This window comes from Corvus moneduloides, chromosome 1, assembly GCF_009650955.1.
Source record: "Corvus moneduloides isolate bCorMon1 chromosome 1, bCorMon1.pri, whole genome shotgun sequence".
In the NCBI taxonomy this organism is placed as follows: Eukaryota; Metazoa; Chordata; class Aves; order Passeriformes; family Corvidae; genus Corvus; species Corvus moneduloides.
In genome coordinates, this window is record NC_045476.1 from 89,861,632 (window position 1) to 89,878,062 (window position 16,431).

Sequence of the window (16,431 nt, forward strand, 5' to 3'; positions counted from 1 at the left end):
GGCGATAGTTACATCCATTAAGATGCTCTGTGCTTACTGTCCTTCTTAGCTGTTTCTTGGCAGAAGTGGACAGTTAGTTTGATTACATAATTAAATACTCACTTGAAAGACTGTGACAGATCTGAAAACCTCCATGCCCTAGAGCCATGTTCCAGACTTCTTTCTTTCTCTACTTTTCCCCCTAGTTTGCTTTACAACTGTGGTGTGAAAATGGCCAGACAGACAACACTTTTGAGGATGGGACTTCTACGAGTTCTTTAGGAAATCTGCAGTCTTTGCTGGAGGCTGTGCATAATGTTGCACACATTGTAGTAGGATTGGAAACACTGGAGCAAAACACCTGGCATTTGAAAGCACTGGAATCACTGGCTGTGCTTTTCTGCTGTAAGGAAGCCTGATACAGCCACGTTGCACACTAGTGTAGTTTAAGAATGTGGATATCTACACACCCTTGCTACGTACCGTAGGCTGGTGAATATAGCCACCAATTCAATCTGTGCCTGTCCCAAAGTTGTAGAGTAAAACCAGATCCTCACCCTAGTCTGGTCTCCCAGGTGGTGCTTGCAAAATCACTCATAGACAGTAGGAATTTAGGGCAGACAAGATAGGTTCTAGAAGTCAGAAGTAGGGGAGTTTTTTGAGGCAGAAGTAGATCTCAGGTAACATTCTATTCCTTTTTGTTGAGTTTGCATATGACCCACATTGCTCCTGAGAAGAACAGTGTTTCTTCCTGATAATCTGTGGGATCTCAGGCACTGCTTCTTCACTTGAAGCTCCGTCAATTGTGACTTTCAACATTTCTGAGTGCTGATCCTCTTAGACAACAAATGAAAAAGGAATGGCTTGGGAGATGTTGAAAGAGAGCAAAAGGAAATATGAGAAATGGAGAATGTATGCCAAGATAAGAAGGAAGAACAAGAGCAATGACAGATATCTTGGGGAAGGCATTAGTGCTGCAGTTCTCAAAGTGAGAATATTTTATTTCTTTCTGGGGTGGTATGCAGCTGTAACCATGATCTCCAGGTCATAGACTTGAATATAAAGAAATGTAAGTTTGTGCTCTATAATAAACGAGCCACAAGAAACACAAAGTGTTTGATCATATTCTCCTGTCCAAAGCTCTACTTCTAAACTGAATGTGTAAGGAGGCATAGGGGAGGGAGGCCTGCAGTCATGTTTTTTTTCTTCTCTTGGGGAAGGTGACAGCAAATGATTCAGTCTGTAGATGCTAGACCCAGCACAGTGGTAGGAAGAAATATTAGTCTGTAGAAGAAGCACGTGCTGAATGCGTACCTGATTTTTGTCTCTTGCAGGAAAACTGTGACAAGCCAAATACAATGCATTGTGAATCATACTGAATCCTTTGTTTGCCAGTTAAGCAAGTGATACAGAGTTGCACTGACTGATCTATAAAGCAATACCAATTAATTTACATCTCTAAAATGATCTCACTGTTTCTTCTTGGTACATTTTTCCAGCTTCTCTGCTCAAAAGAAAATCATTCATCTTTCACTCAGTAATTAGCACAGTGTCATGGTTTAAGCCCAGCCAGCATCCAAGTACCACACAGCCCCTCACTCACTCCCCCACCAGCTGGGTCAAGGAGAGAATCAGAAGAAAACATGTGGGTTGAGATAAAGACAGTTTAACAGGAAAAGCAAAAGCCACACATCACAGGCAAAGCAAAACAAGGAATTAATTCACTCCTTCCCATGGGCAGGCAGCTGTTCAGCCATCTCCAGGAGAGCAGGGTCCCATCACACATAATGGCGACTTGGGAAGAGAAACACCATCACTCTAAATGTCCCCCCCACTTTTTCCTTCTTCCCCCACTTTATATCTGAGCATGATGTCACACGGTCTGGAATATCCCTTTGGTCGTTTTGGGTGACTTGTCTCAGCTGTGTCTCCTCCCAGCCTCCCATGCACCCCCAACTTCCTCCCCAGCATGGCAGTGCAAAAAGCAGAAAGGCCTTGGCTCTATGTAAGCCCTGCTCAGCAACAACAAAAACATCTCTATATTATCAGCCCTGTGCTCAGCACAAACCCAAGACACAGCCCCATACCAGCCAATGTGAAGACAATTAATTCTACCTCAGCCAAAACAAGCACATACAGGCGCTGAAATTTTGGGACATGTCTCAGACCATATTTTGACCATGAAACTTACTGTAATTATAGTCAGGATTTTGCATCCAGTAGTCATCAATGGAAACACTGCTTGTTACGCTTTTCAGCTGAGCTGGTTATTGCTTAATTGTGGGGCAAAACTGACTGTTGGCAACAATTTAATTAGTTTTTGAATATAAGGTTGCTTTAGGTTGTTTGGAAAAAAAAGGGATCATCAAATAAGATATTTTAATATCAAAAAGGTTAATAAAAATTAAAATTATAATTTAATGAAAGATTTTTTTCCTAAAGAATGGTCAAGCATGTTTATATCAAGAAAGGAGAAAAATGTAAACAGGTGTATGAAGTGATTGTATTAAAATTTGAGAGGCTAGGCAGAAAATTTTAACATGCATACATGATTTGATATGATCAAAATCTTTTTATGGACTAAGGGGAATCCATTTTATACATTGAGCTAATAATTTATGGTTTATCTAATTAGTTTTGACTGTTTAATGGAATTATATAATATTATGGAATATTATATCTTACACATAAACTTCCTATTAACCTCCCCTGCTGCTTGGTGTATTCTCTCCTTTCCAGTACTTCCCCAGGTCTTAGAATTGAATACTCAGTCTTTCTCAAGACTCAGATTTTCTCAAGAAAAGATTTTAACATTAATTGTCGTCTTGGTTCTCCATCTTCTCTTTAGTTTTGGAGTCTACTTGAGACTACTTTTTTTGTATTTTCTTAAGGTTGCTTACTTGCTGTTTCTCACCACTTCTCAAGCAAAGTTTGGGAATGGCATGTTGCCCTCAGCCCAGTTACCCCGGAGGGTACAGTGACAGTGCAGGGGTGCCAGTCCCTAGCCTCAGGTGCTCCCAGGGGGGAGCCAGTGTAGGGGGCACAGACACATGGCCACCAGGCATTTGCTGCCAAGGATAAAACCAGCACTAGCCAAGACAGGGCCAGACACGTCCTGAGAGACTGTACATCCAGCTCTGAGCCAAACCTCTGGCCCTGTGCTAGTCATGGCAAACCCACTGTTTTCCAGACTGCAGAACAGGCCTTCCCAAACATTGCTCTTGCCATTTTTACCAACTCAAAAGGGAAGTCTTTCAAGACTTCATGAGAAAGAAGTCTCTGTGTGTGTTTGCAATGTTGGATCCTTAGTACTGCTGCCACATAAAAGATTGCAAAATGCTGCGGCTCCCTAAAATATTTATCAGTGTGAGAATGTGGTCCTTTGTGTTCAGAACAAATGTACTTTGATATTTTTAAATTATTTAAAAACTTTGCAGGAGTGAATCATAAATCTTATCATATATTCTGACACTGGTTTTCAATGTGTAACTGTCTTTCCTGAGAAATCACATTAAGAATAGAAGTGAAGAGTGAATGCTAAAAGCTATGGTTTTTCAGAGGTCAAAATTGAGAGAAGAAAAAGGGATGCAGCCTCATTCATTGCTATATTCACCTAGACTCAATTAAGACCTGCATATAAGCATATATGTGTGCTTTATTAAATGAATGTGATACATCTCTAACCCCCATAATTTTTAACACAAAGAATATTGAAACAAACTGGGAAAATTATGGACTTTATTGCTTTTTAAATTGCTCTAAATATAGTAAAGTGTAATACAATCTGGTAGACTGAAACCAGTAACCCTTGGCATGAATGTGCATTTATAAAGCCAGATTTTGAAACCTTGTTTTCTTGTGACTACTGCTGTGAAGGCCGTTCTGCACTAATAACTTTTTAGCTTTTTTTCTTTTTTTTTTTTTAATGTATTGCATCGCATGAAAACAGAATTTAAAGTTTTATAAGTTCGTGTCACTGTACTATAATCAATTTAGGAAACTTCAGTCAAAATAATCCCACATTCTGAGGCTTCATTGAAAACATCCAGCACAGCACAAAAATTTTTTTCACTGAATGACACCAAGCAGGTAGAATTGCTAGTGTGATTTTTTTAGTAACTCATTTTCCTCTTGCCTTTTCAGACTATGGCACTATTAAGAAAGTACTTGCCCCAATGAACCAGACTTCAAGCAGCTGCCTGCTTGAGGAAATTGAACTCCTGCCGAAAAGTCAGCGAGAGCCCATCAGGAGCCTTCAGATCCTGCACAGCCAGAGTGTCCTTTTTGTGGGCCTTCAGGAACATGTGATTAAGGTCCCCCTGAAGAGATGTCTCTTTTACAAAACATACAGGTATGAAGAATCAGCTATCTTTATTTGACTGGAGAAAAATACATGCAGGGGGTTGCAGAAAAATGGGAAGGATAAATGACTGCAAGAAGAAATCCAAATTAATTGTCTCTCTTGGCAATAACTTCCTTTCTACAGTGTTTATCAGAAGTGTCTGACTACTTGTACTAACTTGTTAGGACTAGGTGAGGCTCTCAAAGAATTATATTCACATTGAAGTGTCATTGTGCAGATTCTGAGTTGTGAAGTGAAACAGTAAGAAATGTTTTATATAGAAAACAGTTATCTGGTAAAGTGCAATATAGCTGCTGGTTTAATATGTTTAAAGCTTGTGACTTGGACAAATTGAAGGGGTTTTTTATGTTTTTTTTTTTTTAAAGCTGTATTGTAACTGAATAAACAATGTCTCTGTGGATTCAGAAAAAAAAGTGGGTTGGATGAACTGAGAATTAAAAGTATTTGTAAAAGTGGCTATTTAGAGGCAGTGTTGGATCAGCAAACTGTAATAAATGTAAATATGCTACTAGGTAAAAGGGCTATGCAGCTGACAGATATTCAAAGAGGATAACTTACAAATTATCACTTGGTTCTAGACTGTATTATGATAGTTAAGGAATTTAAAGTTCAGCACACAACTTTTTCAGTAGGCTATCTGAAAATACATCTGGGTTGCAAAACATGCTATTCGAGATTGTTAATTTATTCTCGTTAGTTGTATCTTCCCTTTCATATGTGTGGTCCTGGTAATTCAGTACAATTGTTTTATGTTACATCACATAGACACTGAACCAGCCATGAGGTTTTGAGAACTGTGACAGAGGCATGTGGTTGGTCTTTCAGCTTGTTTTAGCTTCACCTTGTTTAACATATATTCCTTTGAAAAGCTGGCCTGTTAAAGAAGGGAGAAAGGCTTCCACTTGCCTTTCTTGGCTCCTACACTCACAGAGACATTATTTGTGCAGCAGAGATGTTACACCTCCCATAAAAGGCAGCGTGACTATTTGCAGGTAGAGACATTTCTGGCTGTCAGAGGGACCACACAGTTGGTCACAGCAGGGAAGTGACCACAGGACACAGGTGTGGTAAAGCTGTGGCTCAGTGACAGTGGAAGGACATTTCCAAGGGACCTGGCTCACCATGGGGATTGGTACCATGCAAGAAGCCAGTGAAAGGCTACTGGGTTGAGAACAAGACTGAAGGAAAAGTTGTGCCCTAGAAAACAAGCAGACCAGGGGAGGGAAGAATTCTACTTTTTACAATTCTTTACCAGCCCTTTTGTTGTTTATGCTGTCTTATGTAGCATATTTTTGGCATCTTCTTTTGAAAGAGAAGAACACTTGAAGCCCCATTGGAAGTCCTGCCAAGCTTACTTTAGGGAAAAGTTGTATATGGGCAAGTCTCTGCTTCAAGCTTTATGTTGGTTTAGTGGCCTACATAGGACCAAGTTTCAATTTCCTTGGAAGTTTCATCTTTCCTTGGTTCAGTGAGTTGAAAAAGGATGTGTGCTGGTGTAAATACACCAGCCTGCAGTCCACTTTGGACATTTCAAGGCTGGAGCCTCATTTTGTTTTCAGTGAGGTGTGAATGCCCAAGGTCCCTGGTACCTCTGCTTCTTTCAGGACAATTCCCAAGGAATGGCAATGTTATTCCAGCTGCAGGGCCCAAACATGTTTCTGCCCTCAAAGGCTAGGACTGCTGTTTCAAATCACAGACCCCATGCATGGCTGCAGGCTATTCATTCCTCTCCGTTTAATCGGGCTTTAATTGTCTAACTTTTAAAATGCCTTTTAGAACAAAAGAAAACAAACCAAAAAAAATGGTGCCTTTCCCATTTTACTGAGTAGAACGGTAGTTAAATGCCTCAAATACTGCTCAGATGATAATTTATTCCTCTTCCCAGATGTATATGAAGTCTCATCTTCCAGTGGAATGACTTATTTAAAAGGAGATAAAATGATTCCTTGTGGGGTTTTTCAATCATGTCTTTTGTAGTTGTACGACTTCTCTTGTAGTAATTAAATATTCATTGCACCAAAAGACTCGCCATCCTTGCTTTCTTCTTGGTTAAAGAGTTCACCAGCAATTCTAGCTCTGTTTTGTGAAAAAGGATAGGATTTACCGATGTGATCCAGATGAAAAAAGGAATTTCCTTGTCATCTATCATTAGGGACTCAGGTTATTTGGAGAATGCAGATGTAATCTTTCTCTCACCTATAATTAACTTTTGGTTTGACTAGTTTTTTCCTGGCTTATAGTGGATCTTTTTTTTTTTTTTGCATGTGGATAGAGTATGAGGACATTTCTTGGGGCTGTACATTTCTCCAGGCATTGAAGCATCTTAAACTTGCTCACTGCATTGCTGGGTGCTTTAATACTCACATTCTTCTGTTACTATTACTAACTATTGTTGCTAACTATTACTTCTATACCATAGCAATGGGTAAACAGAGTGATGGGTAAACCTTACCTAAGGTAATGCCTTGGAACATTGTGGGGGGTTTTTTGGATTATTTTAATTTTATTTATTCACATTTATCATACTTAGGGCTGTATAACTGTGCCAAAGCTATATCCTGAAATTCCATCAATGATAACTAGAGTCTTCACCAGATCAAGGACATGTACTCTTCAGTATCTACTTCACGTAATTATCGAGGAATAGGGCATGATAGTGTACGATTAACAGCCTTTAAAAAGCCAAAAGGTTGAAGGTGTGCTACCTCACCTGCTCTGTCTTTTTGTGTAAATGGCAGAATGTTCAGTGCCTAGTCTTATCTAATCTCTTTGTTTAGGTTTATTGCTGGGCTTTCAGACAATACAACTTCAGTCCCTCTGTTGAGCAGACTCTTTCACAAGCTAATATCTCAGTGTCCAGATAAATTTCTTGAGATTGTCAGTTTTAATTTTTTTTCATTATTCTTTGTTTCATCTTCCCACAGTAGCCTCTAAAGCATGGTTATTTCTTTTATTTGTAGTTTATTATGTCTCCTTAATAATCACTCCAATATGCTGTGTATATCATAAGTCTGTTCCTCCAGCACTTTCCAGTGGTGGTGGAACCCTGTGACATGCTGCTGCCTCTGACAGACATTCCCTCTGCTTCAGCACACTCACTCTGGTCATGACTCTACTCCCATAAACACTGTTAACAAAGGCCTTTGAAAATACATTTGGGGACTAATTATTTTGAGGTGGTTTTTGGGGTTTTTTTTGTGTTTTACATGCTGTTTGCTGCACTTTATTACTGTGACAGCAGACCTTACCACAGGTAAAACCTGTTGTCACACCCATAGTTTGGGTTGCTCATCGCTTTCCATTGTGCCACAATGTTTCCATCATTCATGAGTTGCACATGCTAGTTATTTTGATTGCCAGTTTCCAAATAATACATGGAGGGGGGCAGGTGGAGCGTATCTCATACAGAATTCTGCCAATGTCAGACTGGTTTTGAACACCCTGTCATAATCATGCTGGTTTCAGGAGTCATCTAGAGAAAAGTCATTTGGGACATGTCACTACTTTGGAGAATCAGTTCTCCCGAAAACACTGCCATCTTCAAGTTGCAGACAGCAGCAGGGCAGTTCACTTCTCCTTGGGAAAAATCCTTAAGGTTTGATCAGGTTATTATCACCTGGGTATTGCAATTCACACGTTTATCAAACTTCTACACAAGTCCGCCAACGTTAGTCACTGGAGCTATTTTCACTGTGAATTCTCCATCTCTCTGTACTTCTTCAGAGTTGAGTAGGCCAAGCATGAAGCACAACTGACTTTAATATATCTGCTAATTAACTATAATGTGAGATAAATAGAATAATTATCATGAGAAGATAACTATTAAACTGTCTAAAATTTCAGTGTCTGCAGTTTACTTTGAAGGTTCTATGTGTCTGTAATAAGGAATAAGATTTGTAGTATGGGGGTAGAGACTCTGTCCCCTGAAACAAAGAAACTGTCAACTTTCTTTTATTGGCAGCTGTAGCCTTCAAAAGCAACCCCGCATGGCAGTGATTTTTCTGAGGCAAATTTGTCAAAGTTATACTTTGTACTGGAGTTTTCACTGCAACTTTCACTGAAAGGACAATGGAAGGTGACATCAGCCCAATGTTCTTTAAAATCTTAACAAGCAAGGGTCAAGGATTGGTATTTCTGACAGAAGATAGGTTTCACACCCTTGAAAGGCTTGAAAACTAATCTTACTATGATGTTATGTCTAAGTAAATAAATAGTGCCATCTGCCTAAAGCTGTACAAATAGTGACTTCTCTGGCATAAAAAGACCCCCAACTTCTGGAAATTTTTGAGTATTGTTTTTTACAGTATATGCCTAAGATACTACTGGGTCACAAGGTTGTCTTGCTAAGTAATGTTATTATAGCTATTTTGCTGCCACTAACTTTTTGCTCTTTAAACTTCTTTATTCTTATTTTGGTGTCTCTGTGAGCCATCAGTTAAGCAATCTGTACATACAAAAAAGAAAACTCTATCAGCACAGTGTTAAAAAGGGTACTGAGTTAACTAACAGAAGAAAACAATATACTTTATTTCATTCCTAGAACTCCAGCAATATTACTGGATTAAGAATTTCAACCACTTTTGCATTCCTTCATTTTGCCCCAGCTGCAGATTTTGCATCCTCAGAAGTACTCTCACATTCAGTAGGAACCTGTCTCTGATAATAAATACTCTATAACATTAAACAGTAAAATAATTATTCCTATATACTGATACTATACAAGTTAATAGCTAGTATGTGGTCTAAACCATGACTAGGTGTCCTGAAGATCTTGCCAACAAATGGAATTGAAATTGCTATTTGGAAATAATCATTCCAAAGTAGTTATTTTTGGATATTCAGGTGGATTTCCTGATTTTAAAATATGCAGGCTTTATTCCAGTTTAAATATGAGAAATCCGCTGCTGCATTATAATGTCAGAACCTCATGAGGACTGATCTGAATTAGTGATTCCAGAGTAATATTCCAGAATCAGAGTCCTCATAAATTTCTCAGACTGGGATAAATCATACTCCTGTCTTCAAGACTCAATTACAAGCACATATTGAAAATGGCAGTTCTTTTTTTGGGTATTACATACACTGAAAAATTATCTTCAGTTTAGTTTGTAAGGATGTAAGTAAACCAGATGAACCTGACTACATATTTGCAATTCAGATTTCAGATTTTATTAGTAGGATATTATTTTAAACAAAAAAGGGACCTAAGAAAGAAAAATTTAAAACAGGAGTGTGGTTTTCATAGGTCATGATGTAATTAATTTTGTTGCTTTAAAAAATATCAAAAGATCCAGGAATTCTAAGTTCAGTGTGTTTACTCTTAGTAACTGTAGGTGCCCACAGACAAGTTCAGGAAGTGGGGGTTGGATGAGTTGGCAGTGAGGTGGATTGGGAAATAGCTGAATGCCAGCTCTTGATGGATTGTGATCAGTATCACAGTCTAGTTGGAGGCCTGCTGGTGTCACCTAAAGGTCAATAGTGGGCCCAGTACTGTTTAACTTACTCACCAGTGACCTGGCTGAAGGGGCAGATGCCTCCTCAGCGAGTTCCCTGATGACACAAAGCTGGAGGAGAGGCCGATACCCCAGAGGGCTGTGCAGCCCCTCAGGGGGACCCCAACAGGTTGCAGGGATGGGCGGAGAGGAACATTCTGAAATTCAGCAAAGGCAAGGGCAGGGTCCTGCACCTGGGGAAGAATAACCCTGGGCACCAGCACAGGCTGGGGGCTGACCTGCTGGAAAGCAGCTTTGAGGAGAAGGACCTGGGGGTCCTGGTGGACAAGTTATCCACGAGCCAGCTGTGTGCCCTGGGGGCCAGGGAGGTCAGTTGAATCCTGGGGTGCATTAGGAAGAGCATTGCCAGCAGGTCGAGGGAGTTGATCCTGCCTCTCTGCTCTGGTGAGGCCGTGTCTCGAGTGCTGTGTGCAGTTCTGGGCTCCTCAGGATGAGAGACTTGGAGCTCCTGGAACAGGTCCAGCAGAGGGCAACAAAAATGAGTAGGGACTGGAGCATCTCTTTTATGAGGTGAGACTGAGGGAGTTGGACCTGTTCAGCCTTGAGAGGAGAACACTGAGAGGCGATTTATTAATGTATGTAATCAATGTACATTGTGTATTATCAATGTATATCTGAAGGGACGGCGTCGAGAGGATGGAGTACATGCTCTGAAAGTTGTCCTTCACATTTGATTCATATAGAGTCACTTGGAAGCATCAACATTCAGTGAATTATGTGTTATAAACAACTTTTATACATAAATTTCAGATTCCAGATTTGATGGAAGGGAGCTTGTAGGTTTAAGGCTGGTTTTCTCAGAGATGTTGAAAGATTGAATGGTATCTAAATATATTTTGACTATATTACAAAAATTAAAATAAGAGGAAGCAATGGTAGTTCGCTCAGAGTGTCTGAGATGATTAAAGGATTTGACTTTTCTTACCAGTACAGGTAAGGGTTAAGCAGTATTCTGAATATTTGACATGCATCTTAGTTTGAGCTGCTATGGCTTTTATAAGTTGTGTCCCTACCATTTATGTTCCTCTGCATCATTCATCTGTATCTTTGGATGCCTGTTCTTCATTGCACACACGTATATATGTATATAGCTACAAAACCAGTAGTAATGAAATGATATAGTATGACTGATAGGTACCTTTGTCTGCTATCAGATTCATGTATTCATTCAGAAATGGATAGAACTGTGCATTTGGAACATGAGACAGGCTTATAGCTTCAGTTTTCTGTTCAAATTTGCAGTGATGAATCTGTCTTCTGCAAAATAAGATGGTGACCCTGGTTCAGTTCCTGGTATACAAAGTGTCAAATCACATTTGATGGTAATTGGGACTCTGCAGGCATAGATATTTCAGTGGAAATTATTGAAAGGGTCAGGAGACTGTTCTTCAAAATGCTGTGTATAGGTAAAGACAGAAAAATGTTTCTTGAACAGTCTTAGAAGATGCACCTCTTGCATTTATATATATTGTATGAATAAAATGTTACAGCTCAAGAGGATACCTGATTAGCACTTGTAATGTATATTCATATGGGAATATATTCTCGCCCTCTTTAAAAATCTCTTTGAAATTAATGGTATTATGATACAGCTTTTAAACTGAAGGGGTTTTTTTTTGTACTTTGGAACACACAAAAATTCTTTTTAGTCTAAAACTGTATGGGATTTTTAATATATTTTGCTCTGAATGATATTCAATTCTGCCTTACTTTCTGACTCAATGAATCATCTCAAATATAACCGAAGTAGAACAGTTTTGCTGGCCTACTTGATGATAATTATAAAATAGCTGAAGAAATGACCTGCTTTTACTGACTTGCTTTAGAGTGAGGGGGTTTACTGTTTTGTTAGTAGTCAGTCAGAACTCATGGCTGAGGTGTTGCACCACTGTCAGTAGGCACACTGAACCATCACTGCCAAATGAGTGCCTTGCAGGAGACACACTCTGCTACCTATCATTTCCGTTCAGTAAAAAATATGAAGTGACAACACAGAGCAAAATTAGAATCAGTCAGGAGAAGCCGAAAGCTGTTGAATGTTTTTGCAGAGAGTGCTGACTCCACAGCGTAAGTAGCATCAAGAGTCTTCGAATTAACCAGTTTAATTTTATTCCTGAATTTCCTTCCTGCACAAAATTGACAATTTTAGCAGTGCTGGGACAAATCATGTGAAGTCTTAGAGATGTGGGCCGGTGCCTGCTGGGATTAACAGACAAAACATTCATTCTCTGCTGAAATTGAGATGTAAGGTATACTTCTTGAGTATACCTTGTCTCTGTACTAGAGACAAGATGACAAAATGTATTATCCAGCTCTGCTACTTGCAGTGTGACAGTCTGAAAGGGCCCTGTCAAATGAAAGACCTAATACCTACTTTATTTACCTAATTTTTTCAACAGCAGCACCTAAAATGGCTTTAATTTAGACAAAGATTTGGGAGGAAAAGGAGATAAAGATGTGTAGCAGTATCTGATTCTTGACTTTCCTTACTTACATAAAATTGACATAAATTTGACAGCCATGTTGTATAGTTTCTTTTGTTATTTCATGCACGCATTGGAGCTGTTCCTCTTACTGCTGTTGCTTGGGAGAGAGATTCATTTAAAAGGAGTTAAAACAGTATGAAATTTTCCAAAGGACACATAATTGCAAGTTAAGAATAGTCCCTTTAAATGTCACATTTTAAATAGAAGTTCTGATATTTTCATACTTATAAGCTTTATTCTATCTGATTTTTTATCTGTTAGCTTCTTTTGTTATCTGTTTCGTTATCTAGGCTTAGTAGATAAAAAACAATTAGCTGCTGTTATTCACATATTAAATCAAAAGAATCATCCCTCGAAGGAAAGAAAATGGTTTTAAAAGGTGGCATAATTAGGCAGTACGGATAAAAACTTACCCTCATATTACCCGACTTCTTTAATTTTAAAGAAATTATATCCACTTTTTAGAGATATTGGTGATCTGAAAAAAATAAATAAGAAAACCCTCTGAGATGTGATGCAGGGGGAAGAACAGAAAAGAATTGTTGTGCCAATACCTGAGAACAGGGCAGCTATTTAAGTCAGGTCCTGCCACATTTCATGAATATGTCTGACATGGTGAACTGAAAGAGGTTGATGATACTGAACTACAGTTTAGTAGTGTGGTTTTTTTTTTTTTTTTGCTGTCTGAATATAAGATTTAAAAAATTAAACTTTTTACAATATGAGACTTAGATGTAATAATGACTGGGACAATGAATTAGCGTGTTAGTAAAAAAACCCCAGCAAAACTAGAGTTTCTCATGTGAAGAATATTTCTCTGACAAAATTTCTTGTTGCTTTGTTTGGAATAGTTCATATGCCTAGAGGATTAATTTCTGTATTGTAGTGTAAAGTGAAAAATTATTGAAGAATGGTAATGCCTCTAATTTGTGGTTGAAGTTATCCTCTTGTCATCTGCATGAGGTTAGCTGAGTTAATAACTTCTTAAAATCATAGTTTTCGCTTGCTCAATGGATCTTCTTAACTAAATTCTGAAAAGATTCACCTCATTTTACCTTGCCGTAGAGCACTCCAGACCTGGTCAGCTACTGAAATAACCCCATTCAGTGTTCACAGAGTGATCAAACATGCTTTGTCCTAGCAGTAGAACTTTTTTTTTCCCATGAAACTAGGATCTGTTCTGATACCATAAAATTGTAAGGACAGTCAAAATGTGTTTCTAGCACCTTGCTTGAAACTTCTGAGTGACACGTAATGAAAGGTGCAAGCCATTTTGATTTGCTTGAATGGAAGGTAAAATGAGAACAAAAGCAAAAGAGGAAATGGGGTCTAAGAGCAGAGTGGGAGAAGGATCAGCTTACTCCCCCAAAAGAGTGAGTACGGTTCTAAGTGAAGGGATACTGACTTTGAAATATTTTTGTTTTTAATAAAAAGTTTCTAAAGCATAATAACTGCATTATAAGTATGAACACTTTGAAGTTAGAAAAGCGAACACTTCAGCTTTGAGGCGTAAGTTCTCATTTCAATGTTAACACTGCTAACATTGCCAGTTGTGCATTATGTCAGCCTTTAATTTGTTTTTGTACTCTTTTCTCATAAAACACATGCTTTATCAGAGTTACTCGGAAGGAGAATACTGGACATTATGTCTTGCAAGACACTTAAAATCTCCCGTAATTTGCATTAATGTTCCTTCTTACTTTATAGATAATTAAATGGAAACATGTGTAGCCTGAGTTACAAAAATGCTAAGTGCTCACAGCTGCCAGAAGCATCAGTGGGAACTCTCTTCTGAACACTGAATTTTCTAAACCAAAAGCTTTATCTTTGGACTGGAATCCTGATTAGGGGTACCCATGGAGTTTTCAATGTTATGCCTCTTACATTGTGCCCATTTTGCAGATGAGAGCTATGCTCCAACATCATACTGGCAATCCACATTGCCAAGTGTAATGTGGAAATGAATTCTGTGAAATTTATAAGGGCTAAGAATCCTCTGTGATGGTATTAGCAAATAGCCTACTAGGGAATTCGTAAGTCTGCATTTGGTCAGGTGTTAACATGGAAGTACATGAGGAATGCCAGAGATAAATGGAATTATCACAAGCAAAACACATTTAGTGAGGACAGAATCACAGAACATTTGAGGCTGGCATGGGTCTTTAATAGTCATCTGCTCCAATCTCTTGCTCAAGCTGGACCTCCCAGAACCAACTGTCCAGAGCCATGTGTGGATGGCTTTTGAATATCTCCAAGGAAGGAGACTCTGGAAGCTCTCTGGGCTATCTGAGCCAGTGCTCAGTCACCCTTACTGTCACAGTGTCTCCTGATGTTGGAACCTCCTGTGTTTCAGTTTGTGCCCACTGTCTCTGGTCCTGTCGCTTGGCACAACTGAAGAACCTGGATCTTTTTCTTTGCATGCTCCATTCAGAGTTTTGTACATATTGATGAGATCCTTTCTGAGCCTTCTCTTCTCTAGGCTAAACAGTTCTCCCAGCTCTCTCAGCCTCTACTCACTGCTTGATCATCTCTGTGGCCCTTCAGTCAACAGAGATGTGATGGGAACAGATAATTAAAGAGAGAAGGATAATGCCCATGGATTTGAGTTGAACAAAAATGATCAGTCTAACATTTTTACAATCTAAACAAAGTGTTTGAATGCATTATTTTTATGTGTAATTTATAGCTATTCTTACAAGTGTGAAACCAATTATATCATGCTTCACTATAATGGGAGTTCCACCTCCTTTCTTATGGATCTTTAGCTATGAAGCTGGAGACCTATTGCCTGGACTGTTAATTTTCGACCTTAGCAAGAGAAACCTGCTATCTTTTAGAGAAATGAACTTCTGGTTTTGTGCAGTGGGTCTTTCAGAGTCTGTATGAAACTGGACTACCATCCTTCTCTCTAATCCTTTTCTTTCCCTCCTCATGTGCCACTAAGAGAGAATGATGAGGGCAGCATGTGGTATGTAAGAGGTGTGATGGCAGCCACCAGTGCTGCTTTGAACTTCCAGAGGTTTTATACAGGTGCAGAAAATAGATCAGAAGGTTTTCTAATTATTTTTCAAAGAACAAACATTGTCATCTGATTTCTGAAAAAGATGATACCTATAATTCCAAAACTGACAGAAAAGACTAAGAACTGTAACTCCTGAAATTTTTACTTGGAGCAGACAATATACCTTTTTTATGAATTTCTGTAATTCTCTAGTAATTAAGTGCAACAGTCAGTCTAGACAACACATCATGTATGCAGACAGAAATTCAACTATGCACTTAAAAGAAATCCTAGCTTTGTGTAGGCATTCAAATTCATTTTTCCTCATTTTTTGTCATTTTGTCTGCGCCATACCACAACAGGGATCAATTTCACTATCTGCCTATGAAATATGAAGAGATGCTACATAGTTATTTAGACATATTTGGTCAGTGCAAATGAAAATAAATGTCCCAGTGACCTGATTGGTTTTCATCCACAGTGCATGCATTGGATCTCAAGACCCTTATTGTGGCTGGGACATGGTGATGAAGAAATGCACAACGCTGGAAGAAAGTCTGAGCATGAGTCAATGGGAGCAAAGCATTACTGTGTGTCCAGTAAGTCCAAATACATTCATTGGTCTCCCAAAACCTTTGATTCCATGTGAATTTCATGATAATGAGCTGGCATCGATTTTTCAAGCTCAGAAAACTGCATTTAATGCCGTTTTCCTTAGGTTTTCCCATCAGATTTTAACAGAATACCTAGTTTCTTTTCTATTTCTTATCAAACTACTTATATGATAAAATTATTTAGAGTAATTTCAAAGGGTGGTTGTTTTTTACCTGTAATGTCTATTTTCCCACCTTGAAAACAAATGTTTTCTAAGATTAGTTATATTGACGTATTTTTCTCTGCAGAATTTTGCTTTGGAAAAGTTAATTCACTAATGGTATAATCTTTTCTTTTAGGATTATTATTGCTAGTAGAAAAAGCCAAATAACATCTTTAAAAGTTCATGAATTGGAAGGGTGAATTCTATGAGTTAGATCTCACCCAGATAAAAGACAAAGGTGACAATTACAATAAACTCAAGGTTAATATTTG

General features: G+C 38.6%; 1 protein-coding gene across 6 annotated transcripts in view; it reads left to right on the forward strand.

Annotated features, from left to right (window-relative positions):
* The window catches only part of SEMA5A (semaphorin 5A), a 318,391-nt gene that overhangs the window by 219,371 nt on the left and 82,589 nt on the right, over positions 1–16,431 (forward strand). For all 6 annotated transcript variants that reach the window (XM_032118104.1, XM_032118127.1, XM_032118114.1 and 3 more), the window contains 2 exons: positions 4,123–4,330; positions 15,824–15,941. In XM_032118104.1, the coding sequence (XP_031973995.1) occupies positions 4,123–4,330; positions 15,824–15,941 (326 nt within the window). The remainder of the gene's footprint in view (positions 1–4,122; positions 4,331–15,823; positions 15,942–16,431) is intronic.